The 25,867-nt window shown below is 38.6% G+C and overlaps 3 protein-coding genes across 5 annotated transcripts in view; 1 reads left to right on the top strand and 2 right to left on the bottom strand.

Moving 5' to 3' along the window:
• LOC102202920 (cystathionine beta-synthase-like) overlaps positions 1-4,451 on the bottom strand; it is a 19,022-nt gene extending 14,571 nt beyond the window's left edge. The window contains exons 1-8 of the mRNA XM_013914362.1: positions 4,165-4,451; positions 3,289-3,395; positions 1,508-1,642; positions 1,336-1,415; positions 1,053-1,257; positions 480-571; positions 210-329; positions 48-132 (exon numbers count right to left, since the gene is read on the bottom strand). Coding sequence (XP_013769816.1) covers positions 48-132; positions 210-329; positions 480-571; positions 1,053-1,257; positions 1,336-1,415; positions 1,508-1,642; positions 3,289-3,395; positions 4,165-4,451 — 1,111 coding nt within the window. The remainder of the gene's footprint in view (positions 1-47; positions 133-209; positions 330-479; positions 572-1,052; positions 1,258-1,335; positions 1,416-1,507; positions 1,643-3,288; positions 3,396-4,164) is intronic.
• Positions 4,452-8,049: 3,598 nt separating this feature from the next.
• On the bottom strand, positions 8,050-14,978 carry u2af1 (U2 small nuclear RNA auxiliary factor 1). The gene is made up of 8 exons (XM_005747167.1): positions 14,872-14,978; positions 13,281-13,368; positions 12,992-13,058; positions 11,967-12,016; positions 10,331-10,429; positions 10,101-10,234; positions 8,472-8,564; positions 8,050-8,379 (listed from the first exon to the last, which is right to left on the bottom strand). The coding sequence occupies exons 1-8, from the start codon at positions 14,913-14,915 to the stop codon at positions 8,238-8,240; spliced, it is 717 nt and encodes a 238-aa protein (XP_005747224.1). The 5' UTR covers positions 14,916-14,978; the 3' UTR covers positions 8,050-8,237.
• Positions 14,979-16,704: 1,726 nt separating this feature from the next.
• Positions 16,705-25,513, top strand: gabpa (GA binding protein transcription factor subunit alpha). 3 transcript variants are annotated; one of them, XM_005747164.2, is made up of 10 exons: positions 16,705-17,421; positions 19,750-19,827; positions 19,919-20,063; positions 20,181-20,265; positions 20,358-20,582; positions 20,692-20,886; positions 20,975-21,031; positions 22,442-22,567; positions 22,961-23,153; positions 24,780-25,513. In XM_005747164.2, the coding sequence occupies exons 2-10, from the start codon at positions 19,751-19,753 to the stop codon at positions 25,000-25,002; spliced, it is 1,326 nt and encodes a 441-aa protein (XP_005747221.1). In that variant the 5' UTR covers positions 16,705-17,421; position 19,750; the 3' UTR covers positions 25,003-25,513. The 3 variants fall into 3 exon arrangements, with proteins under 3 accessions (XP_005747221.1, XP_005747223.1, XP_005747222.1); XM_005747166.2 differs by having other exon boundaries at positions 19,747-19,827; XM_005747165.2 differs by having other exon boundaries at positions 16,705-17,798.
• Positions 25,514-25,867: the final 354 nt, after the last annotated feature.

Here is a 25,867-nt window from a genome sequence, read left to right as displayed (position 1 = left end):
AACTGAGGTTGCTCATAACATACCACAACTCACTGATATGAACTTACCGCACAAAAGACCCTCCTCTCTGATCAGTTTGCGGGACATAAGGAACGTTTCTGTGTCGGTTGATTTGTACCAGACATCCACAATCTGTGCAGATTCAACAGAGACGGGCGTTTAGCAAAAATACTCACTTTACAAATGTGCACGTTAACAAAAATACTCACAGATCTGTCCAGTACTGTGGGGATGAAGTCATATCCAATACCTTCCACTTCAAATGGAAACTTTTCACTTTTCTCCTCTGAGCCAACCAGAACAGAGCCTTCAGGATCCACACCGACTATCTAAAAAACAGAGATGAGAACTGAGGTAAGAGGCTGCAAACGGTGCAGGGTTGGAGCTGCCAATATACAGATTGCTTCACTGATTAATATAAATTTCAGTAAAACAAAACTTTTATTTCAGATTCTAGATAAGTGGGTTGGGAATCTCGCCTTGACATTTGGACATCTTTCCTTTAACTTTCGAGCAACACCAGTGAGTGTGCCGCCCGTGCCGGCTCCGGCCACCAACATGTCCAATTTACCTAAAAACAGAAACACATTTTCTTTTCCAAACTACAAAAAACATATATTTTTGGGATTCAAATAAACACCTGTTCCATGAGGATTCGCAGTTACAGGAAAAACTATTTACGCCTTCCTTCATTCATGTCAGTTTGACGTATAGATCTAAGTTCCAGGAAATATAAAATACACACCGTAAAATTGTAGGCAAATCATCACTTGTTACAACTAAGGTCTGCAAAAGATCATCTCTGTTTGCACAAGACAAATCTTGTGCTACAGCAGCAGAAGACCACACTGGGTGTCACTGACAGGAGTGAATGGGAAACTTCTGCTGCCACATTCGAAGGGTAAGGTCAAAATTTGGCATAAAAGATAAGATCATCTTGTGTTAATGGTTTAAGGTGGTGGTGGTTTAATGGTGTGGGGGGTCATTTCTTGAAAAAATTCAACTTCAAGCTAGAAGATGCATCAAAAATCAGAGTTTCTATCAGCTCGAACCATCACACTGCTCCAGTATCTCCTCAGCCGTGGTGTCGTAGTGAGCCAGGGGGTTGCTTGCATTGCGATACTGGTCAAGGATGTGCGAGTTGGGGATCTCGTTCTTCAGACGCCAGGCCGTACGTATATGAGACTCTGGTGAATCAAAAGCTGCAGCTGTGGGTGTGCGGACAATTTCTGCCCCGAGAGCTCTCAGGACATGCACCTAGGACACAGGAGAGGATGAAACTTCAATACATTCCTCCCACTGAAAAGAAGAAGAAGAAGAAACAGAGCTACTTACCTTCTCCATGCTCATCTTCTCAGGCATCACAATGATGCAATGGTAGCCTTTTACTGCAGCTATGAGGGCGAGGCCAATACCTGCACAAAGAGCAAGATTTATTTAAATGACCTTTTTCCTTCATTATATAGTTATAATACAGCCGTCAGCTCATTCGCTCAAACTGATGTACCCGTGTTTCCAGAGGTGGGCTCGATGATGGTGTCTCCTGGTTTAAGGACCCCGGCTCTCTCGGCGTCCTCCACCATGCGCAGGGCGATCCTGTCTTTCACACTGCCTCCTGCATTGAAGAACTCACACTTGGCCACTAAACACAGTCACCCATTAAAAACAAAAAAAGATATATTGCATCAGGGAGTGTTCAAAGTTAATCCAAAAGGTTTTCATTAGATAATGCGTGACAAATTTAATATGCATTGTAAATAACTAGGACTGAACCAGTGCAGAGAGAAGAATAATAGTTAATCTATTAACCTTTACCAGGTCACTGACGACCCATCTATGGTTGGTAATTTGAGAGGAAACATCTTAAAGCTTTTGAAATAAAACCTCTATATAAAACTCTAAGCTTAGATGACTCCCCAATCACCCGCTAAAAGGTTAACAAGTATGAAAAGCATGCTTCTGTCATCTGTAACTAGATTCTGGTTCCCACGAGAATCTAGTTTTTACTTTGCTTTTATTTGTCCTGCTGAAAGTGCGTGTCTATGCCAGTCCACGTCTTTTATTTCCACAGAGAACAGTTCATGTCAGATCTCCTTCTGTAATTCTGACTGACTGTGTTTGAAGGAATTAGGAAATTCAATTTGTGGAGTGTGAGATCTGGATCTGCTCTTTTGTAAACTCATAGCAACACAGGGATAATGACATGCCTGCCAGCTACTGCATCAGCAACAACATGTTGTTAAGGTACCGGAACAAATATAAACTCTATTATTTCTCAAGTTTAGAGCTGCATTTTATTTGCAAAGGTTTTCTTTTTACTCTGTTGGATGGCAGAACAAAGAGTCTTTCAGTCTCACCTCTCCATCCAGGGGAGCGAGCTGCCCCCTCATACAAGAAAACAACAGTTGCACAGTGAAAAAACATAAGGCCACCAGCTACATGATACTTCAACGCTCCCTTTTTAACAGCTGAGCAGGAAGCCAAGAGGGACACAGTGGGTTCAACAGCCCTAGCTTAAACAACGGCACCTCTTCCACTCGGATGCATCAACTTAACAACATATCCCCTAAAAGACATTCTTTTACACAAATATGGTACGCCAGGTGAGATGTCACTCTGTAATCTGCTGCTGCTCAACTACAGTCTCATCCAAGCAGAGGTTTTTTTCACCCCACTAAACACAGTAAACTTATCAGCTTTCTCGCTGCTTAGGAGGGAGAACAATAAAGCTGCTGTTAGGACATTTAAAGCATCTTCTATCCTGAAAATAAGAAGACTGCACTCCTGCTCATTTTCTTGCAAGGACATATCAATGTCATTTTGGGGTGAGCGAAGGGGACTATTCAGAGAGAAAACTTAACATTTCACATCCATAAATATCCATAAACCCATATCTTTTGGATTAAAGTTGTAGCTTTGCAGTACAAGTACATGGATAGCAGTCAGGTTAAGGATCATGTTGTTTATTTATTAAGGTTAATGTCATGTTTTATATTCTAAAAGGTTAATTCTGTTTAAATCTGTTTTGTATAGTACTAAAACTTAAAGCATGAAAAATGTGAACCTTTCTCTAAGTTTCCTTTTCCTTTCTTTTTTACTTATTTATTTAATTAGCTTACCCTGTTGTGTAATATTCAAGCCTCTGCTTTTACAAGCAAACTTTCAATTAGACTTATTTGCTTGAATGCAGAATAATAATAAAGATTTTGCAAAACCGTAAGCAAAAATAAGTTGTTTTTTTTAAATCATCTTCTTACTTTTACATAATTTGTCACATCTTTTACTCACAGATATCACACTTGAGCCCAAACTCTTTGGGGATTTTGTTCAAGCGAACCAGAGGTGTGTGTCCAATTTTCTCAAGGATGCTGGAGAGGATGTCAGAGGGCTTGGTGCTGTAATGTAAGAGATAACACACACTAGGAGATACCATACAGGATTTCATGTATCTGATGAGAGTTTAGCCAAAATTAGTGGAATTGTCAGAAATATCATCACATCATACACTCACTGGGCAATTTGTTAGGTACACCTTGCAAGCACTGGGTTGGTTTTCAAAACTGGCTTGAAAACCAACCCGGGAAACATTCCTCAGAGATTTTGACCCATGTCGACATGATACTATCACACAATTCAATCACCTCACAAAGATTTTCTTTTGGATTGAGATGTGGTGACCTGTGAGCTGAGATCATCTGAGCTTTACAAACACTAAAGAGGGAAAAGTGTAAAAAAAAAAAAAACCCTGTACACTAATCCACCAACACAAAGTGCCAGAACCACTGATACATGTGATACATGGCAAGATGGAGCCATGTTTTCATGTTGTTTACATCAAATTCTAACCCTGCCGTCTGAATGTGGTGGAAAAACATCACCATTTTCCCTCATTCTGATGCTTTGTTTGATCTTAAGCAGGTCATCTAGATCGTGTTTACATGCACTGAGTTGCTGCCATGTGATTGGCGGTTTACATATTTGCATTAACCAGCAGTTGAACAAGTGTACCTAATAAAGTGACACATCAGTGTATGTGTGACATCTGTTTGTCAAATCAGAATTAAATATTGCTGGTGACTCAACTCTGCTGCAAAAAGTGAAGTAGACAGAGTCACTAGTTTTATTTAAAGACACAGCGACCTCTTTATTTCTCCAGACTCTTACCATGCTGAGTGGCTATGAGGCGACTCTGACATGGGCGCAGCCAGCTTCCAAGTACATCTGCTGGGCAAATCAGGACGGATCCACTTCGTCTCATCAGGAGTCTCGTCTGTGTTCTCCAGCTGACTCTCAGTGAATGATTCATCCTTATCTTCACCATCAGCAGATAACCTGTCACAACTGTTCACAGCTGCTGTAGCACAAGTGACTTCTGCATTTGTTGGGTTAGCTGCAGATGTGCAAGGAGAAGGAACTTCTTCCAAGGATGCAGCACCAGAAACAGAGGGCATGGCTGCAGTGGGATGAGACATATATTATCATCAAGCTGTATTTTTTATTTTATCTAACCATGTATTAATTCAAAGACAACTAGCATTAAACAGTTGGGTTGATATCCTCCAATTATAATTTTAAGAATTTGTTGCTTCTTCTGTCTCTGTCTCCACATTCCACTTATCCAACTTTGTCTTTGGACAGTGGGAGAAAACCCACACTGGTACAGTCTGGCCACATACACGTCACACAGACAGGCCCAAGCAAGCAAGCAGGCTTGAACCTAAGCTGTGTTGCTGTGAGGCAGCAGCACTGACCCGCACAAAATATGTGTCTGGTACAATTTATTTCTATGCTTTTTTCATGTAAAAAGCATGATAATATATTAAGTAATCCAAAGTATTCAGAATACGTTACTCTCATTGAGTAACGTAACGGAATACAAAATACATTTTCGGGCATGTATCAGAATCAGAATCAGAATACTTTATTAATCCCTGGGGGAAATTATTTTTTGTTACAGTGCTCCATTTTAAACAAACATTAAGACAAGACAGACAATACACTAACTAAGAATAGTACAATATATACATATATACACATACATACTTCACTCATATTCTGTAATCTGTAGTGGAATACATTTCAAAAGTAACTTTCCCAACACTGTCCACAGTGCAGTGCTTTAGACATCTGGCTAACAAGCAAAAGCACATTTTTGCTCCAGAATCAAAATCAAAACATGAATATGAATTGGAAAAATTATGATACACATTCTCCCTGATTGGCATTTGCTTCAGTAAACAACAAATCGATTTATTTAATAATTTAAAAAGTGATAGCCATTCCTCATTTCACATTATACAACTTCAGTTTTTGGGAATTACAAGCTAGACAATTAATAGACAAAAGGCCTTTAAATTTAATAGTGTCAATAGTGTCAAAATAGTGTCAAATATAGTTAAATATGTTCATATTTTCTCCCGACATAACAATAGCTCACGACTAGCATAAAATAACAACGTTGTAATAACGTCGTAACATCTCAGCAGGTAAACTTGGGCTCTGTTTTTCCTGATAACGCACAAGTGAGTTCAGGAAAGCCTGGAAATAAGAACAAAACCAGTCTTTCCACAGCTGTGCACCAGAGTACTGAATCTCTGCTGTGTTTAAAGCCATTCATATTGAGCAACACGAAAAGGGCAGTGCACTCACCTGTGTGCCGGACATGAACCCTTGCAGCTGTCAGATGGACACCTGAGTTCTCTGCGCTTTATTTTCAGGTCCCTATCCGCCAATCAGCGCACAGTGATTGGTCTTGCCCCTGAGCATTTATGTCCAATAGCATGCAGCGTGGACGCTTCTTACAATGAATGTTCAGCGATCGCAGGATGCTTTTTATAGAACTGTTTTTACTTCAAAATGTATCTATATTTTCTACCGTTACTATCCAAGCATACAAAGAAGTCTCTCACACAGCAGGGTTTAGCAGTGGGCTTTCAGTTTCACGCTTATGTGGTTTTGACTGTTACAAAGAAGCCATTTCTGAGAACTTTCATGTATATAACTTCTTAATTTTCAAATTAACGTGTTTTTAATCTGTAATTTTACATCGATACAGATTTTAAGCCTCTGAAAATGGGGCATTCCTAATTTAAATGAATTTAAAGGTCCGGGCTTCAACCGCATAATGATTGTTTGATTTAAAATCACAAAAACTGCCACTCTCCTAAAATATATTGTGGCGTGAAGAATATATACTACGTTTCTGGCATCATTGCTGTTCACAGTGCTGCTACCGGGCATCGTCTGGAGAAAGTTCTGTATAAATAAATAAAGATTGTATGAAAATCTGTAGTGGATGCCCGTGATGTTTGGGTCTTTGAAATGCATTAAAAGCAGACATGGAAATAACTTTCTGTGAATGCAGTTCACTGTACCAACCACAAAAGCTCCATCGTGTAAAGAAAGTGCGTGAACGTGATGTAGAAATGCTGCTGTTTTCACTGAGCCAAAGATCGTTCAAAATGGACCGAGCCAAAGTGGAAAACTGTTCTGTGATCAGATGAGCACATGTCCCCCTCCTCTTCAGGGAAGGCCTTGCATATTTCAGCAAGACAATGCTAAACTTCATACAGCATCTATACAACAAGCATGGCTTCACAGTAGAAGAGTCCACGTGCTGAAGTTCAGACTTTTCACCAAATGAAAACATCTGGAGCATTATGAAAAATAATGATGACAAATACAACAAAGAAGACCCGGGACTGTCGACCAACTTATCCTCTATGAAACAACAATGGAACAACAGTCCTCTCCCAAAAGTCCAGCATCTGGGTCCTGGACAACGAAGCTAGCTCGGCATATTCGGTGATATCTTCACATTATCTGAATCAACTTACCTGTAACCTGCACAAATCAAATCAATGAGCGGCCACACGATCAACTCGATAGTTTAACCCTGGGTTTCCCTGCGCGTTCACATGAAAGGGGTGGCGTTAGCAGAATCTGACCAATCACAAGCGGTGCGACTGACTTCAGAGAGATAAAACTATATTATAAGAGGTTAGAAGCACGGGGAAAGAGGTTAATAGAATTCAATATTGTTGAAATTACAACTCCATCGTAAAGTCGCGTTATGCTTTTAGGGATTATAATAAATATATATATATTTTTAAATCTTTATGCATTTGTTGTTTAAAGCGGAACAAAATCCAGAATCTGGGCAAATTTGATGTCAGCAAACACAAATAAATGCTCTATTTTGACATCGTGTATTTATAGAGCGATAATACTTTAAATTATTTTCCAGAGAGCTGATTGGTCAGTAGGGTGATTTCATACCAGCGGATCTCTAATCTTAAAACTACAACCGGCTTCAGAGCAGGTTATGGTCACAGGATAGGTTTCCATGGAGACACTCCTCCTTTAAGAAGTGAACCACCTTAAATGTGCAGGAAACGCAGTTAATCCTGAAATTAGCTGGATAAGACAAAAGTGCTTCATAGTATGGGCCTCTGGTCTCAGTTCCCCACGGAAGAGGATTAGGGCCAACAAAAAACAAAAACGTGGGCACATCTTTTCTTTTTTTCTCCTTTTCCAGATTAAAGTCAGAATTCTGACTTTTTTCTCAGAATTCTGGAAAAGAAGAAAAAGGACATACCCATGTTTTTCCCCTCGGTGGCCCTAATCCTCAGCTGTAGTTTAAACATTCAGTTCTGTTCTACTGTGAATAAAAAACAAACAAACAAATAAATGTTCTCATGAGATTCGCAAATCATTGCATTGTTTTTATTTACATTTTACACAGCCGGATATTGTTTTATCCGCCTATGAAACAAATGATCCAATTTCTGTCTACAGCCTATATGAGATATAAAATCTTGAATCACATGTAATAGAAATGGAAGTAACTATGGCAGCAGAAATGAGTGGGCAAGAAAATCCTGTTTTTTTAATTTTTAAACTAAGAAATTATCCTAGATCATGAACTTCTTCACGACTAAGTTCAACAACACACTACATGTGAGGAATAATGACTCATCAGTGGCTATATCTGATTTTGAAATGAATGCTTACTATGAAATATGAAATGAGACTCAGTAATCATTATCGTTTGGTACAAATTTAAATTTAATGAAGTGAAAGTCATTTTCAGAAATCAAGAAAAACCAAACTCCTCAGTGGATTCACATCTTCGAAACAGCTACCTTTCAGTTAGTCCCAAAACAGATCTGCAAGGGTACAAACTTAAAAAAAGACAGGGATGAACACAGGGAGGGCAAGTAGTCACTGCTCGAAGTTCAGAATCGCCCCGAACGTTCTCTGTCTCTGGAGCGACGTCTCTCATGGTCACGGCCGCCTCCTCGACCCCTGTCCCTGTCTCTGTCCCTGTCCCTCGAGCGAGACCGCCTGTCTCTTGACCGAGACCGAGACCTGATGCGGCTGTAGGTGTGAGGAAGTAGAGGATTAGGAACCGTGACAAAATGTGAAACATCCGAAGGTTTAACGACGTGCCTGACATGCAAAGTTTGTACCTCTTCCTTCGACGGCCGTAGAGCTCTCTCCTCAGCTCACGTGAGATGGGTTTCAGATGCATGAAGTTACAGAAACCACCACGAGTGCATTCCCTGTGGAGAGAGCACACAAAGCATATGAAAACCAGGGCAGCAAGAATCAGAGAACCCAGAGGACATATTTCACCCATCTCTCTACTATACTGGCTTCTCTTCATTGGTTCCCTCTTGAATCAAGAATCTAATTTAAAATAATTCATATACAAGGTCTTGAATAATCAGGCCCCATCTCATCTTAAAGACCTCATAGTACCATATCACCCAAATAAAGCACTTCACTCTCAGACTGCTGGTTTACTTGTGGTTCCTGGAGTAGTTAAAAGTAAAATGGCTTTCAGGTCCCCTTCTCTGGAACCAGCTCCCAGTTTGGATTCGGGAGACAAGTCACCTGCTCTACTTTTAGGATTGGGGTTAACACTTTTCTTTTTTGCTAAAGCATATAGTTAGGGCTGGATCAGGTGGCCCTGAATCCTCCCTTAGATATGCTGCAATAGCTGTAGGTTGCTGGGAGATTCCCATGATGCATTAAGTGTATCCTTTTCATTCCCCGTTCTTTCTCTCCAATCACTATGACTTTATACATCACTCTCCATTTAATCATCAGTTATTATTAATCTCTAGCTCTTCCATAGAATCTTCTAGAACCTGGTTTTGCTGGAGGTGTCTTCTCATTAAAAAGGAGTTTTTCCTTCCCACTCTCGCCAAACCATTTGCTCACAGGGAGTCATCTGATTGTTGAGTTTTCTCTGTATTATTTTAAGGACTTTAACTTACAATATAAAGCGCCTTGAGGCAACTATTGTTGTGATTTGGCGTTTTATAAATAAAAATTAATTTAATTACTTTTCCCAGGAACAAACAGAAGCTTCTAGTTAGAAACTTTACCTTGAACTTACAAAAAAAAAAAGAAGTACTCATGAGTGGACTGTGACAGTGACTTTCATTAGGCGCACCATGAATAGGATACCAAACACTGCTTTAAACTTTAAACCTCTAAAATGAATCAGCTAATTGGCAAATAGGTCTTACTTGTGCTGATTAAATGATCAGAAATTGCCGAACAGATCTGAGTTTCTGTTTCTCTCCAGCACTTTTTTTTTTAACAATAAATAAATAAATACATAAAACAAGGTAAAATAATCAAAACTGGCCAAACCTATACTGAACAAGAATTTCACCACTGCTAAACAATATCATATTTCTACCATCCTCACTTTAGTTCAATAAAACAAATACTGAACTACTGGAAACACATAGCTGGTTTTGCAAATGAACTTGATGTTGGAAAAAACAAAAAACAGTTTAGGACACAGTCTGAAGCTGTCCTTTATTACACGTGGTACACAACATTAAACAACTGGAAATACTGTGTTGGTTTTGGCTGAAGCAGCTGGCTAAACAGAGCGACGACGACGACACACACCAGGCATCTGCTCACTAGCTGTGAATTTACCAAACTATTATAATCTGACTCTGTATCAGAAAGCTGGCCCACCCTGACTGTGTTGGATATTCCTGTTCTGGACCCTCTGTAAGGCCTTTTGGGGTTAAATACAGCTTGTAAGCTGTTTCCTTTGATGTAAAACTCACCCGATCTCATACTGGCGACAGCAGGCTTCTCTAAAGTCTGTGACAGGAGACAGCTCAGCATGGATGGGCTGTCCATTAAACCACCGATTGTTTAGGTCTATCACAGCCTTCTCAGCGTCCTCCTCTTTACGAAACTACAAAGAGAGATGGCAGTCGAAGAGAAAAGTTATGTCAGTGGATCAAAGCCAAATTTCACTACATTTCAGGGAAAGTGGAAGCCTGACACTCACCTTCACATACACGTTTCCAACTAGGTGGTCACCGAGGTTGTCACATACGTTCATTTCCTCCACTTCGCCATACTTTTCTTCCATCTCTGTGAACACCTCCTGTGAGGAAATGATAGAGAAGTCAAGTCTGATGTTATGTGCGCAGTGTTTGGGAGTAACGGAATACATGTACCGCCGTTACGTATTTAAAATACAAAATATGAGTAACTGTATTCCGTTACAGTTACCATTTAAAAAGGTGGTATTTAGAATATAGTTACTTTGCTGAAATAAATGGATTACACGGCGGTATTTTCCTGTTTCATATTGTCGTGGGTCAGGACTGTTTGGGTTTTGTTTGACAGCTAGGTTCCAGGTGGCAGCGTTATGGTTGCCATGGTTACAGACTCTCTGCGACTGTGTGTTTCCTGGGTGAGAGAGCGCCTTTTTGTTGTTGTTGTTGTGCTAAGCTACAGAATGCTACAAGCATAGCTCTAAAGAATGTAGCCTCATGGGCAGTGTAGTCCGTGCTGCAAGGAGAATGGACTGCCATACACGTTATGTGTCTGTGAGCGTGAGGAGGGAGAAAAAGGAAGTAGAAAAGTACAAGCTGTCATCGAGTAGAAACGGGAGCTGGAAGCATGTAAATATAATAATAACCACTGCAGCCAAGAAGAGAGCCTGACGAGCCCAGTTGTAAGTAAGCTATTAAGACTCGACTGTACACCGTGTTCCTGTTTTCCTCCGAAACAATAAGTTCCGTTGGAGCAGCCTTTCAACCCTCTCTCTGTCTCTCGCTAGCAAAGTTGACTCACACGACAAAGTAAAGCTAGTTTTCGGCTATGAGCCCGACACAGAACCCGCCGTATCAGTCAGAGGTCCCTTTACTACAGTTCGGAGCCGCGGACCTTCAGTAATAGTAATAAATCACATTAATAGTACATTCACGTTGTTGTAAAAAACATGATAATATATTAAGTAATCCAAAGTATTGAGAATACATTACTCTCATTGAGTAACGTAACGTAATACGTTACAAAATACATTTATACATTTTCGGGCATGTATTCTGTAATCTGTAGTGGAATACATTTTAAAAGTAACCTTCCCAACACTGTGTGCGCATTGTGAGCATTGACTACAACAAATCAGTTAAGAGCCCGTTAAAGGAAAATATGCACGACTCCTTTCTCAGTGGGAAGCTGAAGAAGATATCTGAACCCACTCTTCTGTTTGTTCAGTGAATGTGCAACAGCAGCTATCAGTTAGTTAAGATACGCATGTAAAATCTTTGAAAGAGCACCAAAATAGATCTTTTTCCAAATCAATGAACACAACATTTAGCTGTTTTAACCCAAGCTGTTCCCCATATCCAGTATTTATCTTAGACTAAGCAAACTAACTGCTGGTTGACGTTCACCATACAGACATCAGAATGACATCAGTTGTCATCCAATTGCCCAACAAAAACTATATTTTGCATGATGTCACACCAATCCAACTACTTTGCATCTTTTATTTTTAGTTCTTGAGAATGGATCTTCATTAATTACCTCAAACACGGTTAGAAACAAATGCACCAGTGGAAAAGCGGTGCGGTCATGGTTTGAGGCAGAGAGGCACAACATGAGAAATACTTCACAAGGGAATGAATTACCTCAAAAAACTCATCATAGTGCTCCTGCATCTCCGTGTCACTGATGGTACCTAGTGGTTAAAGATAATTCACAGTTTCAGCAACAAACACTAAGTTGCATAAAATAATTGCTTGCAATGACATCAATGGTCAGTTCACATTAACTGCTCGTTTTCAGGTGGTAAACGTAATTAACGTGCAAATGCATTTCTTTAAATTAATAGGTGTGAGTTAGCATTCAAAATATCTGATAAATGAAAATTTAAAAAAAAAAAGGAAGAAGAGACTTGAGAAACACCCTTAAACAGCGTCATGAGTGGCACTGGCAACATATGCTTGGAGCAAGAAATTAGGAACTGATCTGAGCAGAGCCAGGGAAAGCTCGCATCTGTTTGGGAAATCTATTTATACTTTATATGCTTGAAAGTAAATAAAACATATCCACAGATATATTTAAATATTTTAGATTTTAATATCAGCAAATGTCATTATCAGTATATCGGTCTTAAAATCCCTGTACGCAGAACGCTCTTTCAGAGTAAACCTCAGACTCTAATGTCTAATTTGTCTGTGATCCAAACAACAGGTTAAACCAAGCTAACCTTTAAATGTAACAAATGTCAAATAAGATTAAAAAACAGCTAACCAACAGTTTGTTATAAATAACAGAATAAATAAATCCAGTGAATACGTGCTTAAGATGATGATGATGTAGACATGAATAATCTATACACAGTGTAATTGTTGCTATATTCCAGATAGAAGACACTTTTCAGTTGGCGTGTTTCTGTAAGTACAGCTAACACATTGATTTTAATTAACTATGTAAATAAAACCATTAGAAAGGGCTTGATAAGCTTCGCTTCATTGTGTCACTTTAAACCTCAACTGCTGTCTACTCGCAGCAGCACGGGTGGCAAACAGACACAACATGGGTAAAGGTCAATAAAAAATAAATAACTTTTCAGACACTCACAGACCACATTTTTAATAATAGTAATATTTTAATATATAATAATAATGGCCTTTTTTTTTTTTTTACTTACAGGTCAGGCCGTCCACAGACTGGGCGCTGTTCTGGGGGTTCCGGTAAATGTTCAGGAGGGCAATCGTCTGAAGCACAAACGTTGATGATGATGAGCACTTATACACATTGGGTATCAAATTACAATATTTAGCAGGTCAAGCCAATCCCAAAATCAAAAATTGTGATTGTAAAGTACACTTTTATTTTGTGCGCAGTTTATTAACTCTTATCTGCCATTTCTGTGAGGTCTGTGCTGCTCTTTTATCAATTTGAATACTAGAAATAAAACTCGAGACTCGGCAACTTACCTGGCTAAATGTCGGCTTATTGTGTAATCTAGAGCAGCGGTCACCATGTCGGCAGGCACCAATTTTAAAATAAAAAGAGCAGTTCACCCTGTAAAACAAAATATATTAAGAGCACTGAAAAATGGGAGGCTGTACTCTCAGGTGAGGTAAACATAAAAACAATGTTTATTAATATTTCTGAATACAAAAAAAACAAACAAACTGATACCCTAAAAGATCTAGATAGGACTAGAAAACATACAACACATAACAAATAACATTAAAAAGAACAAGTATGGAAAACCCTGTGAACTCCTGGTAGTTTACATGACTACTGACATTATTTCTTATTTCATTGTATCTTCTTCCAGCTGCTTCTACCTCAATCTGCCTTTCCTCCTTCACTACATTCATCAATTATCTGTTGTTTTCCTTGTTTCCCTCCTTCCTAGCAGCTCCATATTCAACATCCTTTGTCCAGTATTTTCACCACGTCCAAACCATCTGAACCTTGCTTCTCTATCGTTGTCTCCAAATCACTTAACTTGAGCCATCCTATTTTACATATATACTCATTTCTAATCCTGTCCATCAAGGTCATTCTCAATGTCAATCTAGCATATTCAACTGTTTTTTTGTCAGTGCCATTATCTCCAAACCATGCATCATAGCAGGTCTCACCCCTGACACTCCTGCATGCACACTCTTCTTCAACTGTTGTTTCGGATGACTGTATGGCCCAATATTTCAGAATTGTTTATAATACTGAAAAAAGTACGTTTCCGTCACCTTCGAGTTGTACCATTTACTTAAATGGTAAATTTCAAAATTCTATTGTACAAAAAAAATCAGCTCAATTTCTTCATAATCGCTCTGCTCTAATACACCCAAACTACTGCTGGTTACACATTCCACTTTCACTTTACATGATCATTTTACTCAGTATTGAACCGTTTTCACTCAGTATTATTATTTAAAAAATTTTTAATAACAACCCATGAAGTTTTACACGTTTTCATTTCAATGTCTGCTTTACATTTCTACGAGGCTACGTTGCTTCATTGGGCATAAAAACGCTTTTTTGTTGGCGGTTCAGCAAATTAACTGTTACAACCCGGAAAGAGGACAATAGAAAAAAAAGTGCAATGAATAAAATAGCGGTCTAGACAAATTACAAAGACGAAGTTCATTTACCTAAATGCGATTAAGGAGCACTTGTAGTACGTTGGAGGTTTCCATTGTTTCAAACACGTGTGAGTTTTACAAAGTATGATATTTGTTAACGCCAATAAAGGGTCTAGTTTGTGCACCACTTACGCTCAACTTTGAATATGAATTTACTATATTTTCATTTAAAGTTACCCGCTGTGATTGCTTTCTGGCCAGCTCAGCACTGTTCATCACCCAGATGTTGCTAGCTAGCTTTTAGCACGAGCGGCGCGGTTTTTCACTTGCGAAAGCTAGCATATCGCGCTAGCAGATAAAGCCACAGAAGCCTAGCCAGCTGCATGCTGTAAATACCACAAGACCAAATCCTGTCAGCAAAAAGTAGCCATAGGATAAACAGATGAAAATTAATACTGAAATTACCAAGTTAACATTAAATACTTACTTATCTTTTTCTGTCCCAAAAATGGATGCTAGGTACTCCGCCATCTTGGCTCGCTTGTAGCGTCAACAATTGTATTTCCGGTAAAGGGCCTCCAAAGTAAAAGCCTAACCTCTGTCTGCGCTAATAATAATAAAAATTAACAGTTTATAAGGCACCCATTCATAGTATCTTTGTAAAATTATTTTTTTTTTTACCAGCATAGGGAACTGTCCTTTAAATTTAAAATGTAAAACGTGCTCAACTGCATAATGGTGGCATCATTAAGTTAAATTATCCCCTGGCCCTGTACAATGAACGGTTAAAATTTATTTATTTATGTGTGGCTCAAGAGTTAAAGTTTCTTTTGTTTCTTGCCCCCTTTTTTAAGATTAGAAACTCCCAAAATATTCCTCAACAGAGAAAAATCATTTATATTTGTACAAAAGCCCCATACTCTTACAGATTTTACATCTGATTATTTATTTTATATCCAGCTAATTCGACCCTTAATCTAGCAAATCTAGAGTTGACATATTTCAGAATTCACTAATCAACTTAAACTTGTTTTAAATTTTGATAAAATAAGGTCTATATTATACACATGCTTATTTAAAAGTATCCAGCCAGTCCATATTGAAACAAAATGAAACTACTGATTCTTATGGATGTTTAAGACTCTGCCTGGATGCTAGTCTCATTTTTAAGACCTATGTGGAACACCTGTGAAGAAAATCAAAAGGAAAGATTGGATTCATATTTTGAAACAAATTCTGTTTTTCAATCATTAGTCATCACATAGCTTTACAAGTCACAATTTTGTCTCTGTGTTATTATGGTAATATTGCTAATATACATGCTTCTGCATCCATCTTCAAGTTTCTTGATTCAGTCTCACAGTTGTAATTTATCAAAGCAGAATCTTTTCTTATTCAACCTTGCTATAATATGAAAAGATGTGATGGTAGCATTGTGTGATGTTTATTTCCAAAGTTATACTGCAAAGATTGCCTGATTACCTCTGCTCTTTGATTACTATTAAATCAAAAATTAGATTTAAATGGAACAAGCAACAAGTCTCTGATTTCATTGGATCTGCATCTGAATCCCTGTATTCTTTTTCTTTCTGTACACAAATGTTTTTGAAAAGGAGATCTCAATCTCAGTGCATCAACCTGTTTAAATGAAGGATTTAACAATAGTTCACATGTAAGTGTGTGTATTTGATTTCCTTAGAAATGGTTTAATAATTTACCGATTTAGCTTTCTTGATTACATTTTCATATTACATCATTAAAAAAACAAAATGATAAATTTTGTTTGATAAAATGATAAATTACTGCAACATCTAACTCCTTGAAATACATGAAAGTGATACACAAAACCGACTTGCAATGTTTTACAAATAAAATAAGGAAACATGAATGCTATGGACTTCATCAGAAGATATTTATTTAGTAATCTCTATATTTTACATGTCAAAACATTACAGGGAATCAAAAGGAAACATAACCACATGTTTAGTGGATAGATTGGCTGGTCCATTGCATTATGTTTGCGGCTCCTTTACGAAAAAAAAAAGAACAGCAAAAACACATGTAGGGTCTATACCAATCAAAGTAAATAGTAAATGGCCTGTATTTGTATAGTGCTTTTCTATAAAACTTTCCTATTAGTTATAATCCCATCAGTGATAATAATGCACATCAATATAGGCATGGACAAAAAACTGAAACTAGACCCTGAAAAGTTTATATATTTACTTATAATGTAGCACTTTTCACAGACAGACAGTCACAGTGTTTTGTACAAAATAAAAAGTAGGAATAACCAGAAATAAAAATATAATAGCAACTTAAAATGAAGTTTAAAGCAAAAAACCCCAACATGTTAGAAAAGAGAACACCAAAAAAATGCGAGAATAACATAATAATCTTAGTAGAAATCTGCTTTTTACAGAGGTGGTGTGTGTCAAAGGCGGAAAATTCAGCCTACTCCTAAAAGGAAAAAGAAGTTGAGATAGGGGATCATGTGGGGATGCACACAGCTCATTTCTTTGCCCAGAGCAACTGTTGCAAATATTTGAAATAGCTCAGTACAAAACTTTTGCTTTTCACACGCTTTTCAGTACTGAAAACAGTCTGTAGCATACATTAAGGAGAAAAACTAAAAATCAGTTACGGGAGGGCATGGTTGCAGTAAAACTGATTAAATTTATGGTAACATTTTCAAGAGACTACCTTTATATTTACAGTTGGTCCTATTAAAAGGCATTTTATTTAGCCGTTAATGTTATCTAGTCAGGATACATCTGGACTAGACATTTGTTCCTAAATTGCCACAAAGTTGGAGCTGAGAAAGGCACGTCCAGCTACTATTGAAACATTTAGCTGACGGTTTTTCCACTACACAGACTTTAAGGTAACTACAGTCTCTCCGGTTAGTCTCCGCCCCTCCTCAGATTGAGTGTAGTTGGCTAAAAACTTGCATGATATCTCTCGACTGTGTGCATTTTTTTGCCGATTATCTTCCACAATAGAACATCAACATCTCTGAAGGTCTAAATTTTAAGAGGTATGATTATTTCAGAGACAGATATGCTTGTTGTGAGGAAAATGTACCACACCGTCGTCACGTTTGTTGTATCTGGGGTGTTCCCGCTATTTTATGTAGCTCAAGCAGCAAAGCTAACCTAGCTAGCGTGTTGTTGATTCCTAGTCAGCCTGCTGGGAAGAGGCCGCCCACCTACGAGGCAGAAACCCACAGTATTAGCCAACTTCCACAAAGGCTAGGCTAACGCTGGCTCCCTCGGACTTTTGCTTCCTCTTCGGCTTGAAAATAGAAATAACGTTGGTTGTTATAGCAGTCGCTAGTTAGCTGTTTTGCTAACAGCACAGTGGAGAAGCTGCGTACTGTCGCGGTGCTGATTACCGTCCAACCACAAACTCAGGGTGGGTATAATTCCATACGCGGTGAAACAGATTTTTTTAGTTCTTTCCTCTCCTTATTATCCATTTACACGTCTAAATGAGCGTTGTTTCAGTGTATCTCGGTCGCTTTCCTCTAAAACTTGTCGTTGGGTCGATCATCGCTGCTCTCGGAAGTCTTGCAACGCTGTAAAACCTTAGCCAGGATTTCCGGCTCCTTTCCATTTGCCCTATGCTGTTTTGTTTCCGTTTATTCTATTTCCGTTTTAAAAGTTTTCTACGTGCAGAGTTAAAGTGTGCTTTAACAAAGATTTGCTGAAGTTACGAAGCACTCGGAGTTTATAGGATATTTTCACGGTTGTTTAGCACGCCGGGATCGATGGTTGTGTAATGCAGCTGCCTCGCCCCGCGTTGCTATATTGAAGCTAACTTGTTTTTTGTAGGCCTGCTTCACTGTACACGTGTAGCCTAACGCATAAATTTGAGTTTGGTGAATTTTTCCAACACGTTTTTTGGACGTGTAGTTATACGTGGTTACTATTTTCTGTAACTACTGGCCTACTAGTTGGCCTTTATAAGCCACAGCCTCGCCCTCGAGTTGGCTAACGTTAGCAGTCACTGAACTGTTGTAGACGGCCAATGAGGAGTCGAGGCTGAGAGGCCTTTATGGTAGAAAACCCCCATCAAAGTGCCCTGTTTTATTTAACAGGAACAGTATGCTCTTTAAGTTACACGACAGTGAAGTCGTCATTGTTATTTACACTGTAGTATGTATTAGTTGTTTGTATTACTTCGATTAAAGAAATTACAACAGAAAGGTGTTATTGTAGTGATATTGCCCTGTTAATACCTAGTTTCATATTTATTTTTAAACTTTTTTAAAGAACGTAATTATTCGTTTAATAATTTATTAGTTTAAAAGATCTATTAAATATCGTTTTTCAAGTATGTTTTATTTTAGGAATTTATTAGAAGATTACAAGCTATATCAAAACAACCACTTTTATGTTTATTTTCACTTTATTTTTACTTAAATGTTTTTAAGAAAGTAAGTTTAGAAATTTAGTAAAAGATCAATTAAATATCCACTTTTATCTAGTTCTTTTTAACTTTAAATTAGTATTTTAAATGATTATTAGTTCTATCAAAAATCAACTTTTTTTTTTTTTTACAATTTTAGGTAAAAAATATTACTTGATTTATTTATTAGTTGATTAAAAAGATAAATTTTGTTTAATGATTTCATACTGTATTTGTTATAATTTTGTTTTACAAAGCCAAAATTTGCTTGCACCAACTTTGGCTGTTTAATATAATTTTTGTGATTTAAAAATAAATTTAATTAATATTAGTCTTTACAAATGGGTTAATTAAATTCTGATTAAAATATATTTTTGTTTATGGATTGTCTAAAAGTAACTAAGGTAACAAAGACTCTTTCCCCATATAAATATATGTGGACCAGTCCTTCTTACATGTGTAGTGACCCCCAGAGGCCTAGTTTGGATCTGAAAAAAAATAATGGTGCATCTCATGTTATAAAGTTATTCCAAAAAAACCAAAACAAAAGCACATGCATTGATAAGTCAGTGCAGCATGGTGTTGTGTTGGTTAGCACCATCACCTGGGTTGGACTCCCGCCCAGCTGTGAACGTAAATTGGATAAGCAAGAGGAGATGGATGGATGGAATGCCATTAATAATCACTACAAACATCAATTTGATGTGCTGGATAGATTTTTGGGTTTTCTAATTGAAATTAGCTGTTTAATTTAACAGTGAGGAGGAGGATAGAAGCTAATTATAGTTTTAGTTTAATTTTAGCATTTTTTTAAGTGATTAATTAGGTAGTGTGGCCAGCTACCTAATTAAGAGTTTATTGGTTCTTTTCTTTTATGCTGATTATCTGGTTGACAGTAATTTTTGTTTAATGTGTCACTTTATATTCGTGTTGGTAAAACGTTATCTCCCAGCAGAATGTCTAAAAGTGAGCCAGAAGAGATGATAGAGATCGAGATAGATGAACGGGAGAAACAGGCATGCCTGGAAGAAGGGTGAGAGAGATGATTGCATAAATAAAACAATTAATTTGTTCATGCAGCAGCTGTGTTTTTACATTTCTGTCTCATGTTATTTGATTTGTAGTGTTGAGGAGCAGACCATCACTGCGTCAGATTTGATTCAGCAAGATATCGACATAAACGAACCAATTGGTAATCTGAAGAAGCTTTTGGAGCCTCGTATCCAAATCTCATTGGATGCTTATGAAATTTGTTTGCAGGACATTCAGGTAAGAATTAGATAATGACACCTTTCATGATCTGTTCATAATTAAATGATTTTTGTTTGGTCCTGGGTTGAACTGTTTCTCACTGCTGTCTCGCTTTATCTGTTCTTTTCCTCTTAGCTCCACCCTGATCACAGTCTCTTTGATCAGGGAGTAAAGACCGATGGCACAGTGCAGCTCAGCCTGCAGATAATAACCAAACCAGGTACCAAAAGTGTGACACATTTCATATCAAGTACTCAAGTTAGTAAAGAGAGAGTACATTTTAAAATGCATTGTTTTTACTTTTGTTTCTAGGAGAGGAGAGGTTGAACATCTTGGAGATTGTAAAGCCAGTAGAAACAGTTGAAGTAGTGATTGATCCAGATGCAGCAGGGGAAGAGGGTGCTCTGGTGGAGGAGGGACAGCTTATTGCTGTAGAGCGGTCTTCCCTGTCTGATGAAACCTCAGAGCAGGTTACACGTTGGGCCGCAGCTCTCGAAGGCTACCGGAAAGAGCAAGTCCGCCTGGGCATACCGTACGGTGAGGAATACTTGAATGAACTACCTTATTGTAGTGGAAAACAATCATTATTGTGCTAACAAACAAAGACACAAACACGGTTGGTAATGTGTGAGGTTTCTCTCCTCAGACCCTATGCTCTGGTCTGCTGATCAGGTGATCCACTGGGCTGTGTGGGTAATGAAAGAGTTTAACATTGATGAGATGGAAATAGGAAGCATTCACATCCCAGGGCGAGACCTCTGCACTTTCACTCAGGAGGAGTTCCTTCAGAAAGTGCCCAATGGAGAGATACTCTGGAGTCACCTGGAACTCCTTCGCAAATGTAGGTCTGACTCAAATGTTTGTCTCAGCTGATGGAATAAAATGTGTTTTCATGCCAAAATGGAACTAATATTTTGTGCTAATTTTAGACGTGTTGGCCAGCCAGGACCAGTCTGGAGGAGACGCCACTGTCACGATTGATCAGCGTAAGTGTTAGCGTGAAAAATCATCCAAAAGACAATTAAAATAACTGTTTACCTTACACTGAAGAACTCAAATGGATGAGTGATGAACAAATGTTCCCTCTAAGCTGCGCGTGTGCGCAATTGCGCACTGCTGGCACGGTCTCTGCGCACAGAGAATCTGCGTTGCGCACAAAAAAAAAAATCTAACCTGAATTGAAATTAAAATTAATACTCTGACAATTCTCTTTTGCAGTGTTAGTCAGTAAGTGACTGTGTGCTCCCGTATGGAATTAGAACGATGCCACCTTATCCCATAGTCCAGCCAATAATGCGATTCACATGCGTATATGCGCAGCTAATCAACGTCGACACGCTATGACAGATGTTTTAGCTTGCAAACGTTTAGCTCAAATCTTGTGTAGTTAGTGTGTAGTGTAGTCAATAGATTGTTGTGTGTGTCAGAACAATGAGGCGACTGCTGAATGTTACAGGTGTTACAGGAGTGATACATCTCCTGTTGTTAGGCCTGCAGGTATCAGGCTGTTGTTCTCCTTTTTGTGGACAGAAATTATTTTTTGGAGCGGCACAAATAATTTGTGTGGCATCAAATTTGATGCAGAACAGCTGATTGTTCTGTAAATAGTTTGCAATGTTTATTAAAAAAAAAAAAAACGCCTTGGCCGCATTTTTAGGTAAACAGCTGCAAAAAACTTTGTTTGCATAACTCTTTTTTGAAGAACTATATAATTAATTGCCCAACATTGGTCATTATATACTATATTTTGCAGACAGAGTTACAGGACTCTGTCCCAGACCACTGACTCATACTCATAATACAAGTCAGCTTTATTAAAAAAAAAGAAGAAGAAAGAAAATTTTGTTTTCAAAATTGGAGTTCAAGTTATTTTTACTTCCAATAGTGTTAACATGCTAAACAGGTCATGGACAAGATTTATTTATTAATTTTCATTGTAAGTGGGCTAAAGCAGTTAATTAAAACCAGTCTAACATAAATGTAAATGCTGTAATTTGATTATTTTAATAAACCATGTAACTTGGATGGATTCGATGCTGGCGTGACCACAGTGTACAAGTCTGCTGTTGCTCACAGTGGTCCAAGGGACCGCTCAGGGAGTTTGTGTGTTCGCTCAGACACGTGAAAAATTAGAGGGAACATTGTGTTTTCAGTGAGAGACATTTCATCACCAACGTCCAGATAAAGATAATCAACTTTATTGTGCTATGTTTAAACTTTGTAAATTCCCTCGGTTGTTTGGGTTATCTTGTCTGATTATACATGACCATGCCCTCCACATAGTTCTGCTCGTTAAACTCTGGACAAAATCCATATATTTAACAGGAAGTTATTTATTAAATAGATTCAGATCCAAAACACATGTTAATGAAGAGTTTTCCCATCTGTTCCTCCAGCTGTGCAGATAATCCCAGCTCAAGTGAGCACACCCACTGCTATAAAGGTGTTGAAACAGAACCGTGGTCCCAGAGCACCTCGCATTTCAGGAGGGGAGGAGCGCAGCTCACCTGGGAACCGTACAGGTAGGACACACGCGCACAGCCGCTCTCTAGGCAACTCACTTTTTGTAAAGTCAGAAAGTTTTCAAAAGTGTTCAGGGATAGTTTTGTCACCAATTTTAGGTTTTAGTTTTTAAATTTACAATCTGACAGTAATGTTGCTTTGCATTCAAACTGAAAATGCAACGTTTTTAGCCATTTTGTCTGACAAAACCTTCTTTAATGCGCTATTTTAGACTAAATAGTTGAATACATTTAGAATTGGCAGATTTAGTAATGGTACAAAATACTCCTATTACCATTTCTAATGTTATGTTCTAATCAGTTGTGGCTGTTAAATTGTCTTTTTATTACAGATACACACATTTTATTTGAATAATCTTTTTCAAATACTTTGTGTTGTTTTTCTGTTGTCAGGTAACAATGGTCAGATCCAGCTGTGGCAGTTTCTGCTCGAGCTGCTGACCGACAAGGACGCAAGAGACTGCATCTCCTGGGTAGGCGAGGAGGGAGAGTTCAAACTCAACCAGCCTGAGCTCGTGGCACAGAAATGGGGGCAACGCAAGAACAAGCCTACCATGAACTATGAGAAGCTCAGTCGAGCCCTCAGGTTTGTGTGTTTTTGTTTAATGGCAACTTTTTGTGGCACTCTATCTAAAGTTTGGAGCCAGACATAAGCCATTACCTCACAGGCACCGCAGACAAATGTCTGGTGCAGTGAGATTGACTTTAAACATGCTGCCAACTTTCCAGTACAAAGTCGATTTAGAGTGTAGCTGCAAGTTAGCAAGGCTTCCTCCTGCAGACGCAGACAGCAGTCTTCTTAAAACAGAATATTTCCAGTAGTAGGCCGATGATGCTGACTGTTTCCCTTATGTGGTAATAACAATAATAAAAACAATAGTACATTTTATTTTTTGGCGCCCTTCAAACACACCTTAGCTAGCTAGCCAAACAACGGAGAACCACTTACTGCTTAACAGACAGAGTGAAAGTGGACAGTAGAGCCTTGATTTCTTAACAAAAATGTCATTGTTGCAGCCAGGGACAGCAGAAGAGTGATCCCCTTATTTTCAGTTTCAGTGCCCTTTTTTCTGACTGAGTTATTGGGGTTTTGTTTTTATTTTATTTTATTAGTTAGCTAAAATAAACTACTGTAAGTCTATTAGCAGTAATTAACCAATTAACCTGGAGATGACACATTCTGTACTGACACAAGATGGCGCTCAAAACTTTAAACACTTATCTTAAATCCAGCTTCACAGACAGCGTGACATCTGTCAGGTTTTTGAGAGCAGGGCACCATGGTGTAAATGAGCCTTTATACATGTAGTGCAACATGCCCACTTTATAAATGAAATGGTCGTAGCTTAGTTATAGCAGGGTTTTGAGGTGCGATTTGAACTGTGTCAAAGAATTTAGGCGATAAAAGTGAAGTGGAAGTAAATTCCAAAGACAAAGTGCATCACACCTAAAGGCTCTGGCACTCATCGCTCAGCAGGAGAGCAGCTCAAGCTGAGCAAAGGGAAGGGGTGTAAGGATGAAGGTGGTCTGAAAGATATGGGGCTGCCAAGTCACCGAGAAGGAAAATCTTGCATTGGATATGCTGAGGAATAGGGAGCCAATGAAGCTGGATGAGAATGGCTGTAATATGGTCAGAGTTCTGTACCGTCTGGAGCTGATTAAGGAGATTTTCTGGGAGACCAGAGAGAGTGGTATTGCAGGAATCCAAATGGGAGGCAACCAGGACTTGAGTGCTGTGTTGAGAAAGAAGTCTAGAAATCTTAAGTGGGTGGTAGTAGGCCGAATGTGATGTGGACGATAAAGAGTATTGTTCAAGATGACTTTAAGACTTTTGACGCTTTGGGAAGTGTGGACCTGACAACCGTCTTTAGAGACAACAAAATGGTTTATTTTGTGAAGTCAGGATACGTTTTATTGCCATTGATATTTAGCTGATTGACTGTCACACTAGTAGTGATGGCCTGTAGGCAGGAGTGACGATCCAAGATAGGAGGATATGAAGAGGAAGAAGAGAGGTTCTTTCTGCTACTAAGAGAACTTAGAACAAACCTGATTATTCTGATATTTTAAAATGTAAAGCTGCTGTAATATAAAAGAACGGATACACTGATGTATTGTCCATTATTCATTTGTTGAAAGCCATCTGCATATCTGTTGTCTCTCATCAGTTGATATACTTTGGTGTGATTCTGAGTTTTGCATTTTCATTCAGATACTACTACGACGGGGACATGATCTGCAAGGTGCAGGGAAAGCGCTTTGTCTACAAGTTTGTGTGTGACCTGAGGACTCTGATTGGCTACAGCGCTGCTGAGCTCAACAGCCTGGTGACCGAGTGTGAGCAGAAGAAACTGGCTCGCATGCAGATGCACGGCATCGGGCAGCCGATCACTACAGTGACCCTGGCCACCACGACGCTAGACAAGGACAGCTGAAGGTCGTCACATTATAGCGCTTGTCAGGTGTTGCGGACAAAACGTGCGCTCCACCGCTGATAAAAAACGTCTCTCAGACACAGAAATGCAAAGCTGGTCTCTGATCAGCGTGGATTACCACCTTTATTATTGTCTTTACAGTTTGATTCAAGTTAGACTGAGACAGGTGAAGTTTTTTTTAGCTTTTCTGTTACTCTAACCAAGAGAAGAGTGTTCAGGATGAAGGGAGAATGTCTTTCTGATTACTGATTGTTGCGTGCATGTCATTGAATGCTTGAGTGTGACTGAAAAATCCAGTTAAGAGCTTTGTGTTGTGTGTTCCTTGTCTGTAGTTAGGACCATTTCCACTGTATATACCGGTATTTCATGTTTTTGATAGCCACAAGGGCAAGTGTATTTTCATATTTTCCATTTATAGAGGACCCGTTTTGTATTTTATTTAGTGTTTGTTCCCTGAATTATTGGACCCTTTTTGTCCACTGGGGGAATAAAGTGGCAAGCATTTTCTTAATAGCTGTGTGAGAAGTTTCTCTTTTTAAGACTCACATTGACAGACACCCAAATGCTTCTATGTACATTCAAAATTTTATTGATGGTATAGTGAGTGTAGAAAGCTTTTTCTAAGCAAATTGTTCATTTAACTACACACAGAGAAAGGTCACTGAATCAATGAGCAGAGGGACAAAGAGTTTGTTTCATCACTAGGCTCCAAAGATACCCAGAGTGAGCATCAATACAAATTGAAACATTTGCCTGATTAAGAGCTTCTGTCAGTGTCTATCCACGTGTGGGTGCAATGTGCAGGCGATATGTGTTGTATTTCTCATAGAAATGCACAATATGTCACATTCATGGTTAATAATTT

The sequence above is a fragment of the Pundamilia nyererei genome, unplaced genomic scaffold (assembly GCF_000239375.1).
Source record: "Pundamilia nyererei isolate P.nyererei 1_Seehausen unplaced genomic scaffold, PunNye1.0 scaffold00190, whole genome shotgun sequence".
NCBI classification, from domain to species: domain Eukaryota; kingdom Metazoa; phylum Chordata; class Actinopteri; order Cichliformes; family Cichlidae; genus Pundamilia; species Pundamilia nyererei.
The sequence above is the reverse complement of the archived record's forward strand: the minus strand, read 5'-3'. Positions and strand labels throughout refer to the sequence as shown.

What these genes read in the sequence shown, in the direction of transcription:
- u2af1 (XM_005747167.1), bottom strand. Translation starts at nt 14,915, where the DNA reads ATGGCGGAGTACCTAGCATCCATTTTTGGGACAGAAAAAGATAA. An exon ending in GTCTGTGGACGGCCTGACCT is followed by an intron (nt 12,017 to 12,991) that starts GTAAGTAAAAAA and finishes TTTAACCACTAG; the next exon opens with GTACCATCAGTGACACGGAG. An exon ending in ACTATGATGAGTTTTTTGAG is followed by an intron (nt 10,430 to 11,966) that starts GTAATTCATTCC and finishes ATTTCCTCACAG; the next exon opens with GAGGTGTTCACAGAGATGGA.
- gabpa (XM_005747164.2), top strand. Translation starts at nt 19,751, where the DNA reads ATGTCTAAAAGTGAGCCAGAAGAGATGATAGAGATCGAGATAGATGAA. An exon ending in CACTGTCACGATTGATCAGC is followed by an intron (nt 21,032 to 22,441) that starts GTAAGTGTTAGC and finishes CTGTTCCTCCAG; the next exon opens with CTGTGCAGATAATCCCAGCT. An exon ending in AAGCTCAGTCGAGCCCTCAG is followed by an intron (nt 23,154 to 24,779) that starts GTTTGTGTGTTT and finishes ATTTTCATTCAG; the next exon opens with ATACTACTACGACGGGGACA.